Source organism: Dermacentor albipictus, chromosome 2, assembly GCF_038994185.2.
Source record: "Dermacentor albipictus isolate Rhodes 1998 colony chromosome 2, USDA_Dalb.pri_finalv2, whole genome shotgun sequence".
Classification (NCBI taxonomy): Eukaryota; Metazoa; Arthropoda; class Arachnida; order Ixodida; family Ixodidae; genus Dermacentor; species Dermacentor albipictus.
In genome coordinates, this window is record NC_091822.1 from 188,859,783 (window position 1) to 188,879,702 (window position 19,920).

General features: G+C 47.1%; 1 protein-coding gene across 3 annotated transcripts in view; it reads left to right on the top strand.

Annotated features, from left to right (window-relative positions):
* The window catches only part of LOC135919724 (neuronal acetylcholine receptor subunit alpha-7-like), a 328,023-nt gene that overhangs the window by 179,999 nt on the left and 128,104 nt on the right, over window positions 1–19,920 (top strand). For all 3 annotated transcript variants that reach the window (XM_065453597.2, XM_065453589.2, XM_065453605.2), the window contains exon 2: window positions 16,728–16,867. In XM_065453597.2, coding sequence (XP_065309669.1) covers window positions 16,728–16,867 — 140 coding nt within the window. The remainder of the gene's footprint in view (window positions 1–16,727; window positions 16,868–19,920) is intronic.

Here is a 19,920-nt window from a genome sequence, read left to right on the forward strand (position 1 = left end):
TGCGATCAGTGCGTCTTTTAGTAGACAATTGTGCCATTGACCTCCTTTACTCGCAGAAACTTTAGCGATAGACTGCTGAAACAAGCGCTTTAAAAGTATTTTCTTGGCCAATGTACGCGAATAATGACTACTGCAAAGAAATTACCCGTGGCCAAAGGCCTACTTTGATTGTGATGCTCGACTGCTGTTTTGTCCGATAGGTCTCATCCTATTATCCTATCGACCTCGAACTTCACTTCGAAGTAAGCGGGTTCGTATAAGGGGTGAGACATTACTTCTTGGCCAAAAGAGCATAAAAGTTTCCGTGGCCAAACTGTAAGTACCGAGCCGGAGGCAGAATGTAGAAACACTTGCGATGAGAGGGTTTGTGTTCCCTGCTGCCGGGGCCGCCTGGTTTCCCTTTCGGCAAAGAGCATCTCCGTAGAAGCAACGCAAGGCCAAAGCAAACAGCACGGCAACGGCATTCGCGCTTTGCCCCGTGCCCCGGTAATTGCAGCGGGCCGACCGCAATCACGGCCTAGCGCTCGTGGGCTGGCCCGGGCCCCCGCTCCGTCTAGTGCCGCGACTTCGGAAAGCCAGCCGAACCACGTGACGAGGGCAACCCGCACCGCATTGATTCCCAGGAGGAAGCGCGAGCCCGGTGTAAGCCGTACGGGGCCCGATTATCTCGATCTCGGCACGCTGATCCAATGATCGGCGCCGACGAAACGGCGCTCATCAGTACAACCCCCCCCCCCCCCCCCTCCCTCCCTCCTTTTCTTTTTCTCGCCTCGCCACTTCCATCAAGCGAGCGTCTTCTTCGCATGCCACTGCTGCCGTGCAGTGAAGAAAAGAACGAGGAGCGTAGTCGGAGGTTCACTTCCTAACGACGGAGTCGGGAAAGGGAGCGGGTGATAAAGGCGATAAAAAAGATGAAAAAAGTGTTTGCTCTGACTTTTGAGCCAGTGGGGACCACGAGCAAATTATTTCCTCAGAGTGAGAGGAAAAAGACGACAGTGTGAAAAGAGGAGACAGAAGGGAGGGGTAGGCTGTCCGTCGCGTGGTAATGACCCCGTCGTCCGCGACGTTTAATTGCGGCGGCAGCGTACGAGGCGAGCTGCCGCGCCTTCTGCGCTACCAGCAGGGACAGCGGCAACAGCTGCGAATGCAGTCATTACCACCGCGGCGACGACGGACGTCGTTGTCTCCTCAGGGCTCGGTGTAAAGAGAACTCGGCTGGACTTGGGGTGGCCGAGACAAAAGACGCTGCCTGCCGGTGCACCATGGATATATATATATATATATATATATATATATATATATATATATATATATATATATATATACGCACACCCACAAAGTCACTGGCTCTATCGCCGACGAAAGAAGTGAATTATATAAAGGAAAACTCAATTTCTTCGTAACACATATTTTTACGTCTTCTTACCAGCTCTTCTCTCGGGAATCGCTGCTGTTTCTCTTTCGCCACTTTTCCTCGTCATGTCGCCGCTCGGAAATGAACAATGCGAAAAGAAAAGGCAAACAAATGAAAATGAACCCCTGTAGGTCTTTTTTTTTTGCTCTTAATTTTGCTTTCGTAGTTTCGCCTTATCTCTTTCATGTCGGGGCGATTTCTCCCGCAGCCTGCCTCGGAGCGTTTACTTTTGACTCGCTTCTCCCTCGCGTGTTAGCAACAGGACGCGGATAAGGGACGTCCGCCACCTTGCTGGGTCCCCTCTTATAGCTTCCGCGTCTCGTTTATGTCTTCGCAGAGAGGTGGACGGACGGCTACGGCGAGTATGACAGGCGGGTCTGTCCTTCTTGCTTCTCCCCATCTCCACCAAAAGGGCCGCTCTCCACCACGTCAACCGGAGCTGCGCTTCTCTACTGCTGGCTTCCTGCAGCATCTCTCGTCCATCGCTCTTTTCTTTCTTTCTTTTTTTTTTTGTCTCGTTTCGCCGACGGCAGCTCGCAAGTCGGGGGTGATTTCTCACTTCTCCCGCTCCGCCCGTTACGCGCCTCTCCCCCATTTTCCCTTCCTTTCATCCCCGTTTTCCCTCAGTTCCTTTGTTTCCGCTCGGGGACGACGATGAGGAGGACGACAACGACGCTGCTTTGCACACACACCCACGCGCGCGCGCGCACCTTTCCTCCCGTCTTTCCCGTCGCGCTGCTGTGCCTGCCGTTGTAACTTTTGATGGAGCGCACCGTTGATCGCGCACCAGCGGGGCCCATATATAGGGGGCCGGTGCCTCCACGGCCGTGTTGAGCGGGTGCTAGCTGGCGGTCCACGTTTCCTCGGCTTTTCTCCTTTATTATTCATTTCCGCGGCGCGATCTGACCGCCAGCTGTTTCACGTCGACCGTTCCATTGTGCCGCGGAAGGCGTTTCGCTTCACTGGCCTGGATTTTTCTTTTTGTGCGTGTGTGTTTACGCTGAAATTTCGGGGCTGTCCTTCTTTAGACCGAAGACAATGCCGCCTATCTCGAGTTTCATTTTACTTCTGGTGCCTCCCCGATCTGCGTCTGTTTCTTCGTTGCGCGCGTAGTAGGCGCTCGTATTTACTTTAGAAAGTTCCAGTGGCTACTGAGAGGAAGCTTTTACGCGACACTTGAGACAAAGAAATGCAAGTGTGTATGAAAACACGCAGATACGTCGGGGCTAGTTGAGCAGAATAACCTCGATAAGGAACTTTGGAGCGTAGAATAGAAGGCGTGGTATAACAAACGCACGTTTGCTCAGTCTTGTGAAACTTCATGGTATTTGTTTTAATACGATTCTAGTGCTTCTCTTGCATGGTACAAAGTGTGATTCTAAGGTCAGCTTTATTGTTTCATTTTATTGTTCTTTTTCTTTGAATAATGCACGCAGCTGTGTGGTCGTGTTTTTTCGTCGCTTAGGATACTGATGTTCGCTTTTTTTTCTGCACTGACTGTCTGCAAAGCAGCTTTGTGCAGCCGATTGGTCCAGCCACCATATCCACAGTGACAAGCGTTCCTGGCTTACTGCAAATAATTCAAGCTACGTGTTCTGAGTAGTTCATTACCTGTAGGCAACATTCCTTGTCGGCCTATCGTAACTTAACATTACAGTAGGCCTAACTTCAGCACCGGGTTGATAGTTTCTGCTTTTTTTTCTTTCTTCCCTGCTTTCTGTCTTTGTCACTATTAATCTTAATTTTCTTTTTGATAGGATTCCGTTGCGACTGGGCGACTCAAAGGCGGCGCGCATTCTCATCTGAGAAACTGGCGATTGCCATTTTCCAAGTTAATTTCTCTCTCGTCCAAGCTCCCTCCGCTATTTATTTATTTATTTATTTATTTATTTACTTATTTATTTCCTCCCTCTGTCTCTCTCTAAATTTTCCAAATAAACGGTTTCGCATTAGCAAAATAGCCTTATTCAAACCTTTATCTCCTGGTGGCACTCCTCACTATCAGCGTCGTCGCATTAGTAGCACCACCAAAGCTTTCTTTGAAGTACTGCTTACACCTCAACTTTTCGGCACCGGGTAAACTTTGCCGTAACGCACGTCGATAGCGACGTGTCCCACCGCAGTCCACCCACGCGCTGGCATCCGTCGCAGCTTCGTTAAAAAAAGGGGGGTCGGTACACCATTTCAGAACAACGCAAGCGAGTGTGCTTCTCTCTCCCGAGTCCGAGGCGATGCGAAGCGTCCCGCAGTGAACACCTCTGCGTCCTCCTCCTCCTCTTTCCTGGCCGCAGGCAGCGTGGGGCGCATTAAGCCGAGCCTATCCGCTGCGGCCAAGTTCCTCTGTGCGCCGTGTGTCAGCGCAGCGCGACGGAGGAGAGTGCTGGGGCGTCCGCCGCCTGACGCGATTTGGGTCTGGCCTGGCCCGTGCCGGTCGGCCCTGTCCCCCCCCAACCCAGATCCTAATCAGATTGCGCGCGCCCCGGTCTGTGCCGCCGGATCCCCATTTCCGGCCAAAGCCGCCGGCCATGGGTGCTGAGTGCCGCCACAGCGCTGGCCGTGTTTGGCGGACTGGGCCCGCTTCGTTACTCGGTGAGCCTAACTCCATTTATCAGGGAAGCGGCTCTCAACTCTTCTGCGTTCAACTCGTTGGAGGCGTCATTCATTCATTCATTCATTCATTCATTCATTCATTCGGTTGTTCGTTTGTTAGTTTATTCATTCATTCATTCATTCATTCATTCATTCATTCATTCATTCACTTGTTCGCTCGCTCGTTCGTTCGTTCGCACCATGCCGCAAGAAGTCCAATCGTTTATGAAACCGAGTGTCAGAGAGAGATAATAAGCATAGAGAATACATAATCAGGTGCGATATGGCTCCAGGGCAGCCATGATATGAGACAGCGACTCATTGACTGCCTTGTACTTACTGTCATATTCTGTGAGGGAGGAGGATGACCGTTGCATTACCCTATTGCTGCAAGCATTGGACCCAGGGTGTCCAGCACCTGCAGCGCCCTCTGTGCCGACGGGGTTTTTATGTTGCTGAGTACAACACGCATAGCATTCATCAGTGATCACAACATTATTATGGCAATCATCAGGTGTCATTGCATCAGCGGTTTGTGAGGGTGTCGATGGTGCCGGTGTCCGAGGTTTCTTCGTGGCAGGTCGTGCGCTTGGAAGTGCGGGCCACTTTGCAGGATCGGGTCTTGCCAATTTCTTCGTTTTTCAATGTCTTTCATGGGGGCGCTCCGCGTTGATGAAGCAGCCACTTTGGCGGAGGACGGCGTGTTGCTTGTTGCGGCGTTTCGTTGCGCTCTTCGGTGGCAATAACGTCGCCACCTAAGTGTTGCGGCAGCCTCACTACGTATTGAATTATCCCGAATCATGCGCTTTACAACCGCGAATTCCTTCCGGAAACTCGGGCACTCCTTCGATGAGGCTTCGCGGGAACCACGGCAATTAGGGCAATTCAGGACAGTCACGTGGTAGGCGTCTTCTGAATGGGATGCAGCACACCGCGGGCACACAGCATTGTTCCCACAGATGTTTTTTACATGGCCAATCTTGAAGGACTTGTGATATTGCAGGGGCTTCGATATGTAAGGTCGAACTGCATGGCGGACATGGCCGACTTTCACTGTGAGAGGGAAGGCAGTCTCCCTCGAACACAAGCTTAACGCAGCATGTATTTCCGAGCCTGGTGAAATGCGCGATGACAGTGCCTTCTGTTGATGGCTTTATTAATATTGGCAAGTCGTCAGCCGGAATGGAAACGTCGACGTCATAAATGACGCCAACAGTGCCGTTACCGCCTGTAGCGATCATTGATCGTACTTAGTCAACTTCTGTGACATTCCGAAGGCTTTGTAGTGCTGCGCTACGATGTAAAACATCTACAGCCATGCAGGACATTCTTCCGTGAGTTTATTCTCACGTCCTTAATCTCATTCGGTGCGATGCCCTCGAGTAACAAAGAAGGAAGCTGCATGTTAGGGAGCCGCAAATTGGTCATAGGGCGCACGAGCAAGAATAGAACAGTGTGCGGCCAGCGCTGTGACATATCTTTCACGGTTGAAACACTTGCCGGAGATGACGCCCGCATCAGTCTTCTTTTTGCCTATCGGCTCATGACAACCTTGAAGTCGTCGTCCGAGGAGTCGCAGCTGTCCGAGCACAACTCGGTGGCTTCGCTGTCTGTGTCACTTGACTCGCTCCCACGTTTCCTGGACGCGCCGACCGGACAGCTTCGTGCAAGGAAGGTCCTCGAAGTTTCTTCGCCCATTGCCGCAACGAGGGAGCGGCAGCTCTTAGAGTTTGCTAAGAATCAAGGCGAAAATGCAAACACAACTGTGCGAGCATTCAACTAAAGAATCACTGCCTCATATTCTAGGAAAGTCTGGTATCCCATATCAGGGACAAAACGCGGAAGCTTATGATATTGATAATAAGTGGCTGTCTTGCCCATAAGCGCGTTACAGAAATACGCTTGCACAAACCAGGGTATGGCTTTCAAGTATAGTGTCAGGTTCTTTAAAAGAAATACAGAAATACAAAAGTGAATTTCCGGAGACTACGTGAATAACATTATACACACTACTTGATAACTTCTGACGATGAAGCGAGCGGTATTGAAGAGAAAAGGCGGTGGCGGCGCTGCTTTTGATCTTGCATATTAGGTGCCACTGACCCCACAAGTTCTGCCAACGTTTGACTGAGGCTACTGAAAAGTTCGTTACCTAGGGGGGAAAAGCGCTGGGATTGCGTTTTCTGCATTTGCAAATGAACAAAAGCAAGATCTAGTGGAAGATCTTCTCCTTGGGGAAGAAAGAAAAAAGAACTTCTCAAGAATGATATATAAATAAACAAAAATAATACCAAGTTTGTAACATGAAAGAACGACGTCAGCAGTCTCACGATTTGGGCAGGAAATAAGAAGCTACGGTAGACAGAGAGAGAGAGAGAGAGAGAGAGAGAGAGAGAGAGAGAGAGAGAGAGAATTTTCGGTCTAGTTGCTCGTGGAGCGTCTAGACAAGAAAATTGGGCACCGCGGCGCCACGAAAACTGCAAAAGAATCGTCCTTCCATTCAACTTTTCTTTTTAAGTTGTGTTTATATCTTATCTTTGTTGTCTTTATACCAGACTTGGTCTTCGCCATGTGCATGTGACGTCGAAAAGTCTGCCGACGTCTCAGTGTGTTTGTTAATTTACACCCAATGATCGAGCCACACATGTGAAAAGCAATAACTCATCCCGGTAACTATCGTAGGCCTTTTTACCTGCACAAGTAGAATCGCAAGAAAACGAAAGTTACCTGGCACCTTTAATAACACTGATTAATTAGAACATCTTGAAGGGGCAGCGCAATATGACGAAGACAGAAGGCAGGAACACACAGGACAGCGCTGTTCCTGCCTTCTGTCTTCGTTATATTGCGCTGACCCTTCAAGATGTTCAACCAGTACCAACTCGCCCAAATGTCGATCCTTCTACTGATTAATAAGCTTGCTTTCATTTTTGAAGGGGGGGGGGAGGGGAGTGCCAAATTCAAGAAAATAAAATGCTGACCTACGGTGTCTTCGCTATAATGCGTCATATATTTTCTGCGGAGTTCATGGAGAGAAAGTACCGAATAAGTAACTTATCTGTCAGTTCTAGTGTATCTCTTACTCATTTTTACTCGCTTTGGAGTGCATATTCTGAGCGTGGCTACAACGCCGATTGCGCAGCAGAGTGCACGAATGTGGGCGCGCTTCGAATACAATTTGCCAAAGCGAGTGACAAGCAAACCTATTGGGTGCGGTAGGCTTGCAGAACCTCAAGTCTCTGGGCAGCAAAGTGTAAAAAACGCGCAACTTGTAGTATGTTGAATGAATAGCAAGTTTACGTACTCACAAATTTCACATGTTGGCTTTATTTGCATCACGTGTCACTTTAATCATTATTTCCTACATATGGAGAATATTAATAATGAGAAAGAACGTTACATGAACAAAAAAAAAATAACGTGACTGAAGGGCAAAGTATTCGTGCAATCTTAGAATCGGGAACCCATGAAATTTGCCTCGCGTTTTTAATGCTGTTTTGTAGTTTGCAAATTCAGCTCTGCAAATTCGTTTCACAGAGCTTTACCGCTGGTGACTATACCCAAGATTGAGCGAACAGAAAAGCAGTTGAAGCATAAAATCCCACAACAACGGCAGGGTCGTATACAACCACCAACATCAAAGCAGCGCACGCATTTCAAAGGCTTCGCGTCAGCTTGCATTGCCATGAGAGGAAATCCTTGCGCAGGGTACAGCGCTGCCTGTAACGCGAGCTTTTCTGACGCGACCGGCTGCTCGAGCGAAGGGCCAGAAACTTGTGCTGGCCGTGAGACCGGTTATACGACACCCCCGGTTTTATTGTCCCGTCCAACTCTGCACCATGGCCTCGCGTTCGCTTTGTCGTCTTCGAGCGAAAGCACCCTGTACTCTACCGCACACCGCAGCGTCTTTGTTTGGAAGGCAAACATTGCCAAGAGTAAAACAAACAAGCAAGCAAGTAAGCAAGCAACCAAGCAACCAAGCAACCAAGCAATCAAGCAAGAAAGCAAAAAAAAAAACGTCGATCGAAGAGACGACATGGTAAGCACAGCCCGTTTAGGCCAGCCGTGAGGCCATGATGTCGCGCCTTCTTTGCGTCGTCGATGCCGGCTTCGCGATGGCTGCCGGCGAACGTGAGCCTCCACAGAGTGGGCTCGGCACCTGCCTCTGCGCTGATAGCGTACATGTGCTGCGCTACTTCAGCGCTCTCCGAGGTAGGTCCGAGAGCCACAGATCACTGCTGCACCGAGATCACACTCCTCTCTCGCCTGAAGGTACATTGCTCCTTCTTCTTCTTGCTAACTTGGAAACGGAATGGCGGACATTACTGCGACTCTGTTATTGCGCTGACGTTCTTTCTGCCTGCGCGGCTCGCACCCACGTTGAAGACTGGCCTGCTCGAGGAACATAAATCTGTCGAAAAGAAAGGACGTGGAAAAAAAAAGGGGGAGGGAGGAGGCTCTTTGAACAAGAGGTGCCGGAATTGCGACGGCTCCTCTATAGAAAAAAAAAGAAGAAAGAAAGAAAGGTAATCTTCTGGACCAAGATGCCGGTATCTGCAATCGTTTGGGAAGGCCACCGAACGAAGACGTGTAATAGCGATGAAATCAGAAAGGTCAACGCAGATTTTTGGTTCTCCTTACCTTTTTAGCTGCTCACGGTCAAATGGGACACTAATTATTATTTCATGGCAACAGCGCTCGGTAAATGAGAATGCGGAAAGTAAGGCGTGCACGTTGCTAAAGTAATTTGCAGCATGTCGTGCCTAACGCTTATACCTACTTCCAGCGGCGTAGATAGGTCGTCTGGCACCCGCGGCCCATGGTCTTCTGTGACCCCTCTTCTGGGTGTAGTAAGGAATGCGAGGATAACGAAAATTTTGGGGGAGGCGAAGGGGTGACATTTCAGCACCAGCACAGCCGCCTTGGATATCGCGTTCGTTACCCCCCCCTCCCCCCTTTAGTTAGTTTTAGTTTCCTGAAATCTCGAATGCAGCAGGTATACACGCTGTTTTATTTTCTGCACCAAATAACACAGGGTGCTCCACTGGTAACTTAAGATAAGCGCATTTCCACATCTACTGTCAAACTGTAAGGCTTGGCAGCCAATACAGATGCGGCATCCTGGAAAATATGGCTCACAAGTAACAAAACTATTTTAATAAAGTTTTAATTGGTGACTTTGGAGGCCCTGCAGCCCTGCAGTTATATGTTGCACAACAAGAACTTCACAAAAATCGTCGTAGGTGCTGCGACGTGCAGTGTTTTGGTTGCGGGCAGCCCTGAACCCAAACAAAAATTAAATAGCATGTCAGTGACGCTGATCTCCCCGCCCTATTAGAAAACGCCAACCGCTTCCCTCCTACGGGGGTGCCAATGCTATTACAATCACGAGTTCTCTTCATGCTGATTTATAAAGCCCTTCTTTATTTGTTCCTATTGGCAAACGTCCTTATTCGCGCTGCGATACCGCCACAAGGTTGGGAGTGGAATAGATGCACGCTTTTCCTGGCGTCACCGTGCAAAAGAAGAGGAGGCCGCGATGAACCACGTGCCAGCGAAAGCTTGCGCTACTGTTGGTCTGCACTCGCTTTGGTGAGAATAGAGAGTTCGACGTTACTGGTGCACTATTTCATATTTCTTTCGGTATACTGCCATACTGGGCCACCCACAGTGCCAAAGTACTGACACCCAAGACCATTTTGTTTAGACAAGAAGGTTTTGTTGAGTTAATAATGTGACTTTGGTTTTTCGATTCCCGAATTTCCTGTATAATTGCTAATTAAGCACTTATTTACGACATCCTATTTAATTAGCTGCCATATTTTGCACAATACCGAGTTCCTAGTGGTCACAAACATACATAACCTGATAGAATATTGGGAAGTATCCTCACAAAATTAACCTTTTTTGTAAAATTTTGTGCAGCTAAAACAAGAGACTATTTCTGACATGAAGTCAAAAAACAACAACAACAAAATTATAAAGAGAAGGTTAGCTAGGACTAGGAGAGAGTGTTTTTGTTAAATACCGCGAAACTAATACAAAACTAATACAAATGATACAATACTGAATAATGGAACACTGTATACAGGGTGCCCCAGCTAACTTTAGCCAGAATTTAAAAATATGCGAATGCCACATAGCTCAATAGAACCAAGGTAACGTTGTTTGACGTCGCTTGGAGATACTCAGATTATTTTCTTCATTATACCTGATTACATAATTAGGGTTCCTTATTAATTAATAAAGGTCTCATATTATAATGAGATAGAAACTGCCAATGAGCAAATTGTAGAGCGACATAAAAACTCCCGATACAGATTTTTGTTGCTCAATACGTGCGACATAAAAGAGTTTTTCCGAGCGTGAAAAAAGCCCGCGAATACACGCGAAGTGCATCGAGCGGCCAGTGGCGCGGCAATTTTGCGTGTATTCGCGGGCTTCTTTCACGCTCGGAAAAACTCTTTTACGTCGCACGTATTGAGCAACAGAAAACTATATCGGGAGTTTTTCATATTCCTCTAAAATTTTCTCATTGACACTTTTCATCTAATTATAATATTCGATAAGTTGAATAAATAATTAAGACTAATTACCTATTTAGGCGGAATGAAAAAAAAATAATTTGAATAGCTCCAAGCGACGACAAGCGCCATCATTTTCGTTCTGCCCAGCTACGTGGCATTCGCATATTTTTAAACTCTGGATAAAGTTAGCTGGGGCACCCTGTATATACCGAGGACATGCACGCAAACCATGATGGGAGATGAGCAAACCGCACGAGCAGATGAAACGTTCCACTAAGGTGAGCGGTTTAGCTACCACTTAGCGAATTAAAGTTTTTAGCCCGCACAGTTGGTCAAAGCTGTTGCCGGCAATTAGGCGGCGCTAAACATCTGGTACATCGGATATACGCGAGCTCGGGCTGCTGGTTATTGGAGCATTCTTTACCATTTACGCAAGCACAAGCCGGCGGAAAGAGGAGTGCGTTCAGTCATATATGACACCTCTCCCCCCGCCCCCATCCCACCAACTGGCATCTGACACCCAGGCCCTCCCAGCCCCCCTTACTACCCCACTGCCTACTTCCCACTACGTAATAGGCCGTTCTTTCATTTCTCCGAGAAAGGGTCCCAAAGCGGAGACACAAGTGTCTCCTTTCTTTTAATTATCTCGTCTGCGTCTGTAAGTAGTACGCTATTGGAACAAAGAGGCGTTGACATCTCCTTACCCAAGAAGACGAAACAAAAAAGATCGCACTACGTGCGTTCACCTTGCTAGGCGCATTAAGGAAACATCAGGCGGGCTGCTGGCATAAAAAGAGCGCCCGAGGTGGAATAATGGGGAGCAATGGCGCCGGTATTTCTTTGTCACTCTTCTGTCTGCAATGCCTTACGGTATTTGCAAGAAGACAGGGGAGGTTTTCTTTGTACGAAGTTCCTTACTCCGCAAAGCCTGAACTTTTACTTGCTTCCACAAAGTGAGAAATTGTGGAAAATACAGAAAGGGGAAGACAGGAAAGTTAATGAGAAAGTAGTCCACTCTGCTATTTTGCATAGAATGATATGGAAAGGAGGATCTAAACGAAAAGGAAGTGAACAAAGTAACACAATCTACTGCGCTTTGCGTGCATAGAGGCAACGACTCTAGGAGTGATCGGATGAGCAAGGACAGAGAAGCGGAGTCCTCTGCCCTCTGTATAGACGACGTCAGTCTCGCATTCGGCCTAATTCGCTTGCTGCTCCTACTCCACTGTGTGATTGACAACCAGCGCTGCCAGTGAAGGAAATATGGCAAAGAACGTGGATATAGCGCTTTGGACGAAAAACCTAAGTGCCGCCGTGTCAGATTTTATCGTATGATGGATGACTTTGTACGAGAAAGGAGAAGTGCACACATATTACGATGATACTGCAGATATTGTTGTATGTGAACCTACGAAGCTGTTTGTCATCTCATCGCGTGGCGCTCAGCGAAAGTGAGGCTCGGCACGACTCGGCGTCGGTCTCAGCGGAGCTGGCGTGGAAGTTTCACAACGCGCTGATTCAGCACAGCCGGCATCGAGGCTATGAAACGCCGTATATAGGCGCACCCCTGCGCGGCGAGCAAAAGGGGCGACTCTCACGAAGGGCGCTTTTGGCGTGCGGAAATAGAAAATCGCGAAGTCTACCCGCACACGAGGCGTTCCCGGAGGCGTTCTGTTTGCTTTCGAGTTAAGCGCAGCATGATGTTCGCCGTCGCTTTGCTTTGCCGTCCATCGTGCACTCGCGTATATTCCTTGTATTTTCCGAGTTCCTGTTTCGAATTTCTCCGCGCGCGCTCTTCGTGGTGGTTGCTGACTCACTGCATGCGCTCTGTATACGCTTCGACGAACTCCGTGTACACACGGATGCGCAAGTTTTTTCACTCCCAATATCCCTGAAAGTGCGCCAGCTCCCGGTAAAAAACTCGCACGACTGCCCCCTTGGCGTGCTTTCCTATGCATGCCTTTCTGATTTCCTTTTTTTTTCGTTCTTTCTGACTCGCCAGGCAGTGCCGCGCGGCTCGTGGAAATGGGAAGTGGGTTCTTTTAGAAAAAAAAAAAAATGCCCATTCACGACAGGTACTTGGTTTTGCCATGAACGGTCGCATTTAGCGGGGAGCTTTAACGGAGCGAGACCCCGAGGCTGCGCGGGCGTGCTTCTCAACAGCGAAATAAGACGTCGTGAGGGCGGAACCAATGCAAGGCAGACGGTCCAGAGTTTGCGTGCGCGAGAACAAAACTGCAAATGTAATCTTGAGGTCTGATGGACAAGGTGGTAAAGGAAGTAGATTCTGTTCGGTTCTTTCCTCCTTGCCTTTTGACTCTCTTCTCCTCGTGGACAAAAGCGAAAGCAACGCATATACGCGAGAGCGGCGCACATTACGGCAAGTACTGAGGGGATCTTTCTAGTTAGCTTGCGGGGCTACTGAGTGAATATATAGCGCGATTGAAAAATGTGGTCGAGCCACCTCGTGCTGTTGCCATTTCTACCGCTGAGGCGTTCACGTGACAAAAAGGAAATAAAGCTAGTCTTTCAGAAATTTCCCGAAGACTGCACCGCTACGACATTCGTGGTTTCCGATCAGTTGCGGGCACACCTGACACTGGAGTTATGGTATAAAGGTTATAAACATGAATAAGGGATTCTTTCTGAGGCGCCTTATCCCTGTTGATAACCTTTATACGACTACATCTGTCTGTTCCCTTTTTGATTTGCAATATTCATGACCCCGGAGTTAACACTATTCGTTTCAGTAAACAGCCCATGCATGCTCGTGCGAATGATACGAGCACGAGATGAAGTAAGACGCCTGCGAATGAAGCTTCCGCTATATGTTTATGTGAGAACTTCTTATCTGGAGCGCAGTGACGTACAGAAAAAGTATAACGATCATCTGGCATTGTTAACGTGCAGTGACCAAAACAGGTACAACATATTGACACGTGTAGTTGTTTATTTTTATCGGGTGACCAAGTTTCACTGCCTAACAAATGTTATCGCACAGCGCAGGACGCACCTGCATCTATCGGAAGTTTCTCGAGAGTTATCGATAGTGCTATCCGCTCTGTTTTCCCCGAACCTAATTGTGTAATCTGATTTCATCGCGCGACGCGAAGGGTGTAGAACTTTGTGGAAGACATGCGGGCTCCAGCCATCACTCTGGAACCTTCGATTGCTGATGTATAAAAGCCGACGCGCTTGACCCACAGATCAGATATTCGACGATCGCCGACTGTTTTCATCGCTGTCGTTGTACGTTAAGTGTAGCCTGTTTTTGTGGGCACAGCTTCACCCAATAGAAGTTAGTTTCGTCTTTCACAGTATTGCTACTGTGTTCTTTACCGTCACTACCACGTGAAAATATGCTCATAAGGAGGATTTCCACAGCAGGTCGCATGCTTACTACCATGTCACAGTTACGTAGGTACACGTAAACGAGAATCCTCTGTCGCGTGCCTAAAGAGACAAGCCTTGGTATGTAAGCAAATCTGCCACAGCTAAAATAAAGAAAGTTATGGGGTTTTACGTGCCAAAACCACTTTCTGATTATGAGGCACGCCGTAGTGGAGGACTCCAAAATTTTTGACCGCCTGAGGTTCTTTAACGTGCACCTAAATCTAAGTACACAGGTGTTTTCGCATTTCGCCCCCATTGAAATGCGGCCGCCGTGGCCGGGATTCGATCCCGCGACCTCGTGCTCAGCGGCCCAACACCATAGCCACTGAGCAACCACGGCGGGTGCCACAGCTAGCCTTCGTTAAGACCTCGGCAAGTGAAGAAACACACCACATCCTTCTGTCGACATTTTTCACTCGACCCTGGCGCCGTAAAAGCAATTCATGCCATTACAGGAGCAAGCAGAGGTCAACGTGCCGAAGCTTTAAGAGCTACGCTGAGTCGTATAATGCGAAAGTTACAAGTTGCGTAAGCGCTGCTGTTGCCTCAGGGAAAGCTTGTAACAGCGACGAATGGTTGAAGAACATGTCCTAGCATTGGCGGGGATATTCTCAAAAGCTCTGCCAGAGCGCTGAGCTTCAACATCATACGAAGCCGCATCCAAAGAAGTCACCCGACTGGTGACGCAACCTTCGTAGTGACCGCAGGCTAAGTTGCTGCTTCGGTAAGAGGCATGTATGTCCCGATGGAATAGTCGAAGTGGTGCAGCGTTCTTGAGCATTCTTTGAGCAACCCGAAATCTTTAGCCCCGTAGCGGTCGGTGTGTAAACCTTGTACTAATGCGCAAACACTCCGTAAGGCCCACATCACGAAAATTTAGAGCAACTTGTTCACCTTTATATCTGGCCATAGTGAGTACACTTTCGCAAGCAGCATTGAAATGTTATCTGAGTTGAAATCCAATGAGTAAATAATTATACCTTATGTAATTGGTTTGCTGAACTATCCAACGCCGAAAGCTCCAGACTACAGACTACGTGCTGAGCTTTCCGTGTTTAAATTAGAATTTTAGTGTGTCAAAGAAGCGCGCTTTTAGGATACATTGCGCATTACAAGGCTAAATAAACTGGGCTATTCCTGTCGTAGACAACTACCATAACAAGGCGCCGTTGCGCATTGATGTCACTGTACCTACGGCCGCCCACGGTTTTAGTTTAACAAGCTTAAAAGTAAGTTTTGCTCTGGCTTGCTTTAACTTAAATTTCGCACCGAGACTGCATTTTCTGGTCCGCGTCATTCAACAAGACACTTGAAGTCGTTTCTGAGATTATTACTGCGCATCTTTTCTCTGGTGTCATCGTATTCTGCCTCTTCGTCCACACATTTCGTTGCCAACAGGCAGACACCAGTACAAATCTCAGTCGCAGCTAATAATGAAAACGTATGCATAGGGCCACATTTTTTTTTTTCTGCATGAGCCAGCTAAGACGAAATGCCAAATGTTTTATCAAACTATTAAAACGAGAAAAACTGATGTCACCAAATTTAACAAAATTAATAGACCCATTTCCCCACGTTCAGAGTTTATACCCAGTGGCCCTGGCGCTTTGCTAGGGTCTAAGGCAAAGTTGGGGGAGGATGCCTCTTCATCTCGAACGCCAAGCGAGTTTGTCATGGCATGTCACTACATATGTTTCTTACCATAGTGGACCCTCAGCCCTTCGCTTGGGACTACTATAACCAGCATGCCTTGTGGCAACGGTGGCGTAGAGAAACTGGTCGTGAAATCGGTCTTCTGCGAGGTCTTCGAAATAGATTGAAAGTGGAGTGAGAGTGGGGAAAGTGGACTTGCAGTTTATGCACCATGAAACGGGAGTTGTAGCGCAGAAAAGGCACAGGGACAAACCAACTCACACGCAATACACACACGGCAATGCTACTTGAAACAGCAGTCTTTATATTCAAAGCCGATCCAACTATATTGTACTTCTCGGACACCGCAATACATATCAAGTGGAATCAGCAGGTTCTATGCAAAAGAGGGGAAAAATTAAATAAAGAAATATAGCCATTGAAAAAAGTATATCCTGGGGCTTCATATGCCAACACATGCCAAAACCACGACAAACGCCGTAGTTCCGGATCAGCTTTGGCCACTTCGGGTTCTTTAACGCGCACACGGTACACGAGGGTCGTTTTTAAATTATTTCGGCATCGAAATGCGGTCGCTGTGGTCGGGACCCGATCCCGTTTCCTCAGGCTTCGCAGCGCAGTCACCACAACAACCTGGCGGGTAACATAGCCAATAAACAGCATTACTAAGCATAATTTCTCCCTAAAGCTCTGTCACCTCTTTGCGCAGACAGCCTAGCTCTTTAGGAGACAGCGCTATCGATGATTTACTTATGCACGATTCGCCAATGTGCCAATATATGCTCAGGTTCTACTATTAAACGGGCAACCTCGTCCTTATATTTTTTCTTGAATAGCATGCAGACCACTTTACAGTGCAGATCACTCTACAGTAGCAATACATCACTGGCAATGGCACTGGTGCAGTCAGCATTACAATTGTGCAGTAGCAGGGGTCAAACAAGTGATGTCATTGGAACCAACATTTCACCGAAAGGACGTCAGACGAAGACAATATCCCTTGTCGAAACGTTGGCTCCAGTGACACTCCTCGGTCGACCATTGTTATTCATTTCAAGCCTCCGTCTTGCTGCGAACGTATGTATGTCTCGTGGAGACCACTGTGTCAAGTCACGTGACCCACGACGGTGCCTCTGTTCCTCTCTTTTCAGACTCCGAACAAGGCGCGCACGAGCGGCGGCTTCTGCAGGACCTGCTGGCCAACTACAACACCCTAGAGCGGCCCGTGCTCAACGAGTCGGAGCCGCTCATCCTCAGTTTCGGGCTCACACTGCAGCAGATCATAGACGTCGTAAGTGGCCCCGGCAGTCGCCTCGCTTACGTCGGCGAGACGCTTGTGCGCCTATTGGAGCCGGGCGCCTCGTCAGTTTACCAGCGATTTTTCCCCCTCCCCCGGTACAGGATAGCCAACCGGAGGTGATCTCGGGCTAACTTCCCTGTCTTTCCTTTGCGTATACCTCTCTCTCACTCTCTTCAACGCTTACAGTAGTCGAACCTGTCTGAGCATTTCCAGTGTGGATTCCCGAAGCTTATTCTCATTCGTGAAAGGGATCTCTTTTTCGTTGACCTCAGCCTCCCCCATCACCTCGAGGGTTTGGCATCGCAAGTAGTCTTACAATTTGTTGTACCACTACGCAGCATGTTTGAGAGCATTTATGTACAGATCTTCATACATTATATACAAAATTTTTGTGCAATATCTATATCCCACACACTAACAGCGTATTGTCCGTATGGACCACATTATTGAGTAGCGGCGTCATACATTTGAATAAATCATAACGTACAGGAAGTGTAGGATGACTGCCCATAGAAGATATACCTCAGTGCGCTCTATGAGGAATGCAGACTTTAGACTTCCAATCCACTTTTGTCAAGAAATTTGCATGCACACGTGCTGAGGAACTTTTTTTTTACCTAAGACCGCATTTCTGAGCCCGCTTCTCAGTACCTGCGAGTCGTAGGCATATGCAGAGTGTCCAACTTATAGTATATATAAACTCGTGAATCTTGGCTTTCGACCCTTCTAACTTTATCTTGTTTAACCAGCTCTAACTGTTCAGCCGGTTCCTATAGAGCTTGCTGCTCTTTTTCTTCATCGTGGCTAAACGCGCTGCTGAAGGTGTAACAAGGGAATGGTTAGGAGCTACAAGAATACAAAAAAAAAAATGAATAACGAACTCACAATTGGTTCATCTTTCGCAACGACCTCAGCTTCTTCATATTTTCATGTGTTAGAGACTCAAAATTGGTCATCGATGAAGGATTGAAGGGATGTTGCGACATCTAAATAATTAAGTTACTGGCAACCGGCAAAAACACTCACACGAACAACCACACAGAAGAATTAGTACTTCATGAAAAAAAATATAATATTTAAACAACTGAATAAAACATCACAACGTTCGAAGTGCATTCTTGTATGCATTGCCAACTTTCGGCTGTGGCGGCCCAATTTCACCCACTGATGCACTGTAAAATAGTTTATACCCTTAAAGGGTGTAAATCTCTCTATAATTCCCACACATACACCCAAAACCGGTGTAAAGATGTGAGTTATTGCAAAATTTACACCCTTTTTTCTACTTTTAGGGTGCAAAATATTTTACAATGTATTAGTGCCGAAACGGGAGAAAAATATTGTCGTGGCTCCTCGGGTGTTCTTGTATATCAGGGAGGGGTCCGTACAACGTGAATAGTGATATCGGGTTGACCATATTTCATGATTCAATTACTTCACCTGGTTTTCGAATGTTGAAGTTCAAGCTACTGTTTTTGCAGTCTGCTATGCTGACCACTATACAGACTATGCTTGTTAAAGGCGCAGAAACATGTGCTCGTGCTACCTTGCCTATCGAGATTTCTTTAGCTTAGACTAGCTGCCGCCATGAACATCACTCGCTCGTGAGACAACCAATGATTCTAACATGCAAAACTTGACGTCTTGCACCGATATATGATTTCGCATGCGTCATATATTGTAAACGACGCCTGCGCTTCCTTACAAAAAAGAGCTCATGGCATTCCGTTGAATTTATATTTCATTTCACTGAGGTCTACATGAGATTGCCTGAAGGGCCTGTTGAATTTCACTCTGTCCATCTGTGAAGGTCACGTTTTCGAGCGTGTGAAGTTAATTAGAGAGCACCCTGGCACTACCCTGTGCCACCGATCATGTGTGTCGCAAGCTGCACGTATACATTTCTTGCCTTTGCCACTGACGTTGTTTAATGGTGTACGTTGCAATTTGTTTAGCTACTCTTGAGGGTCCGATAACATCGTCTATTTGCAACGAAAGCATATTTACTTCTTGAAGTGAAATATTATTTACTTTATGTAATGGGGAAATATTGAACTTTCTGGTCAACTTAACGAAAAAAAATAATTATTGTCTTTTAAATGAGCTGGACATTTGTGGCTAAATGCTCAACATTTCTAAATTATATTTCTTTGTTTCAGAATTACTGCTAGCCTTCACAGAAGGCCTTAGACAGGAGCGAGACGTACATAGCAAAAGAGTAAAAATGCATCACGGGAAAAAGAACAAGCTTAAGAATACGTGAATCAAGTAAAAGAATAAATAATAGAAGGGGGAAAGAAAAGAACCAGTCTAACAAGACCTGTATGTGAGAAAATCAGATGTGATCAGCCCGCTCGGAGTTGGCCTGTGGCAAATAAGGTGGGTCGAATGACCTGCACATCAGTACACTGTTCATACAATAAATGTGACGAAAAGTAAACAAAAGTAAAATAACAGATCCCATGTGTATGAAACCAAACGTACTAAAATAAGGAGCACTATAGGAGCACCGCAGGGATCATCATCCTATTTTATGTCCACTACCTTGGTCCTGCAGTGGACATAAAATTTTTATAATGATGACGATGATAATGGGAGCAGCCCACGTGAGCAGGTTATTATTACGTACACGTGTGGTTCACTGAAAAGAAATTGGAACATTCTAGCCATCGAAGCAAGTAACCTTTGGTGAATTGCACCCTGTATAACGCTGATGAATGATTGCGGTAGCTTTGAGCTCAATCTTGGTAAATAACCTGAGAAGGCGAAAACGTACTCCGAATCAATATTTGGTAAAATAAGAGTATGAATGCCAGAAAATGACGAGCGATTGGAGTATTTTACAAGCTCCTGGTTAAAAAATAATAAACAAATAAAAATAAGGTCACAAGACCGTTTCCGTAAAAGAAATAGTATCACGTGGTCGCGCACCGTGCAACAATCTCTTATTGTTTGTGTGAGAAAAAAGATAAAAGTGAGAAAACTAAAAGAAGCTGCCAGTATTATGAAGTGGTAGCCCCGGAATCCGTTAACAAAGGCAGGAA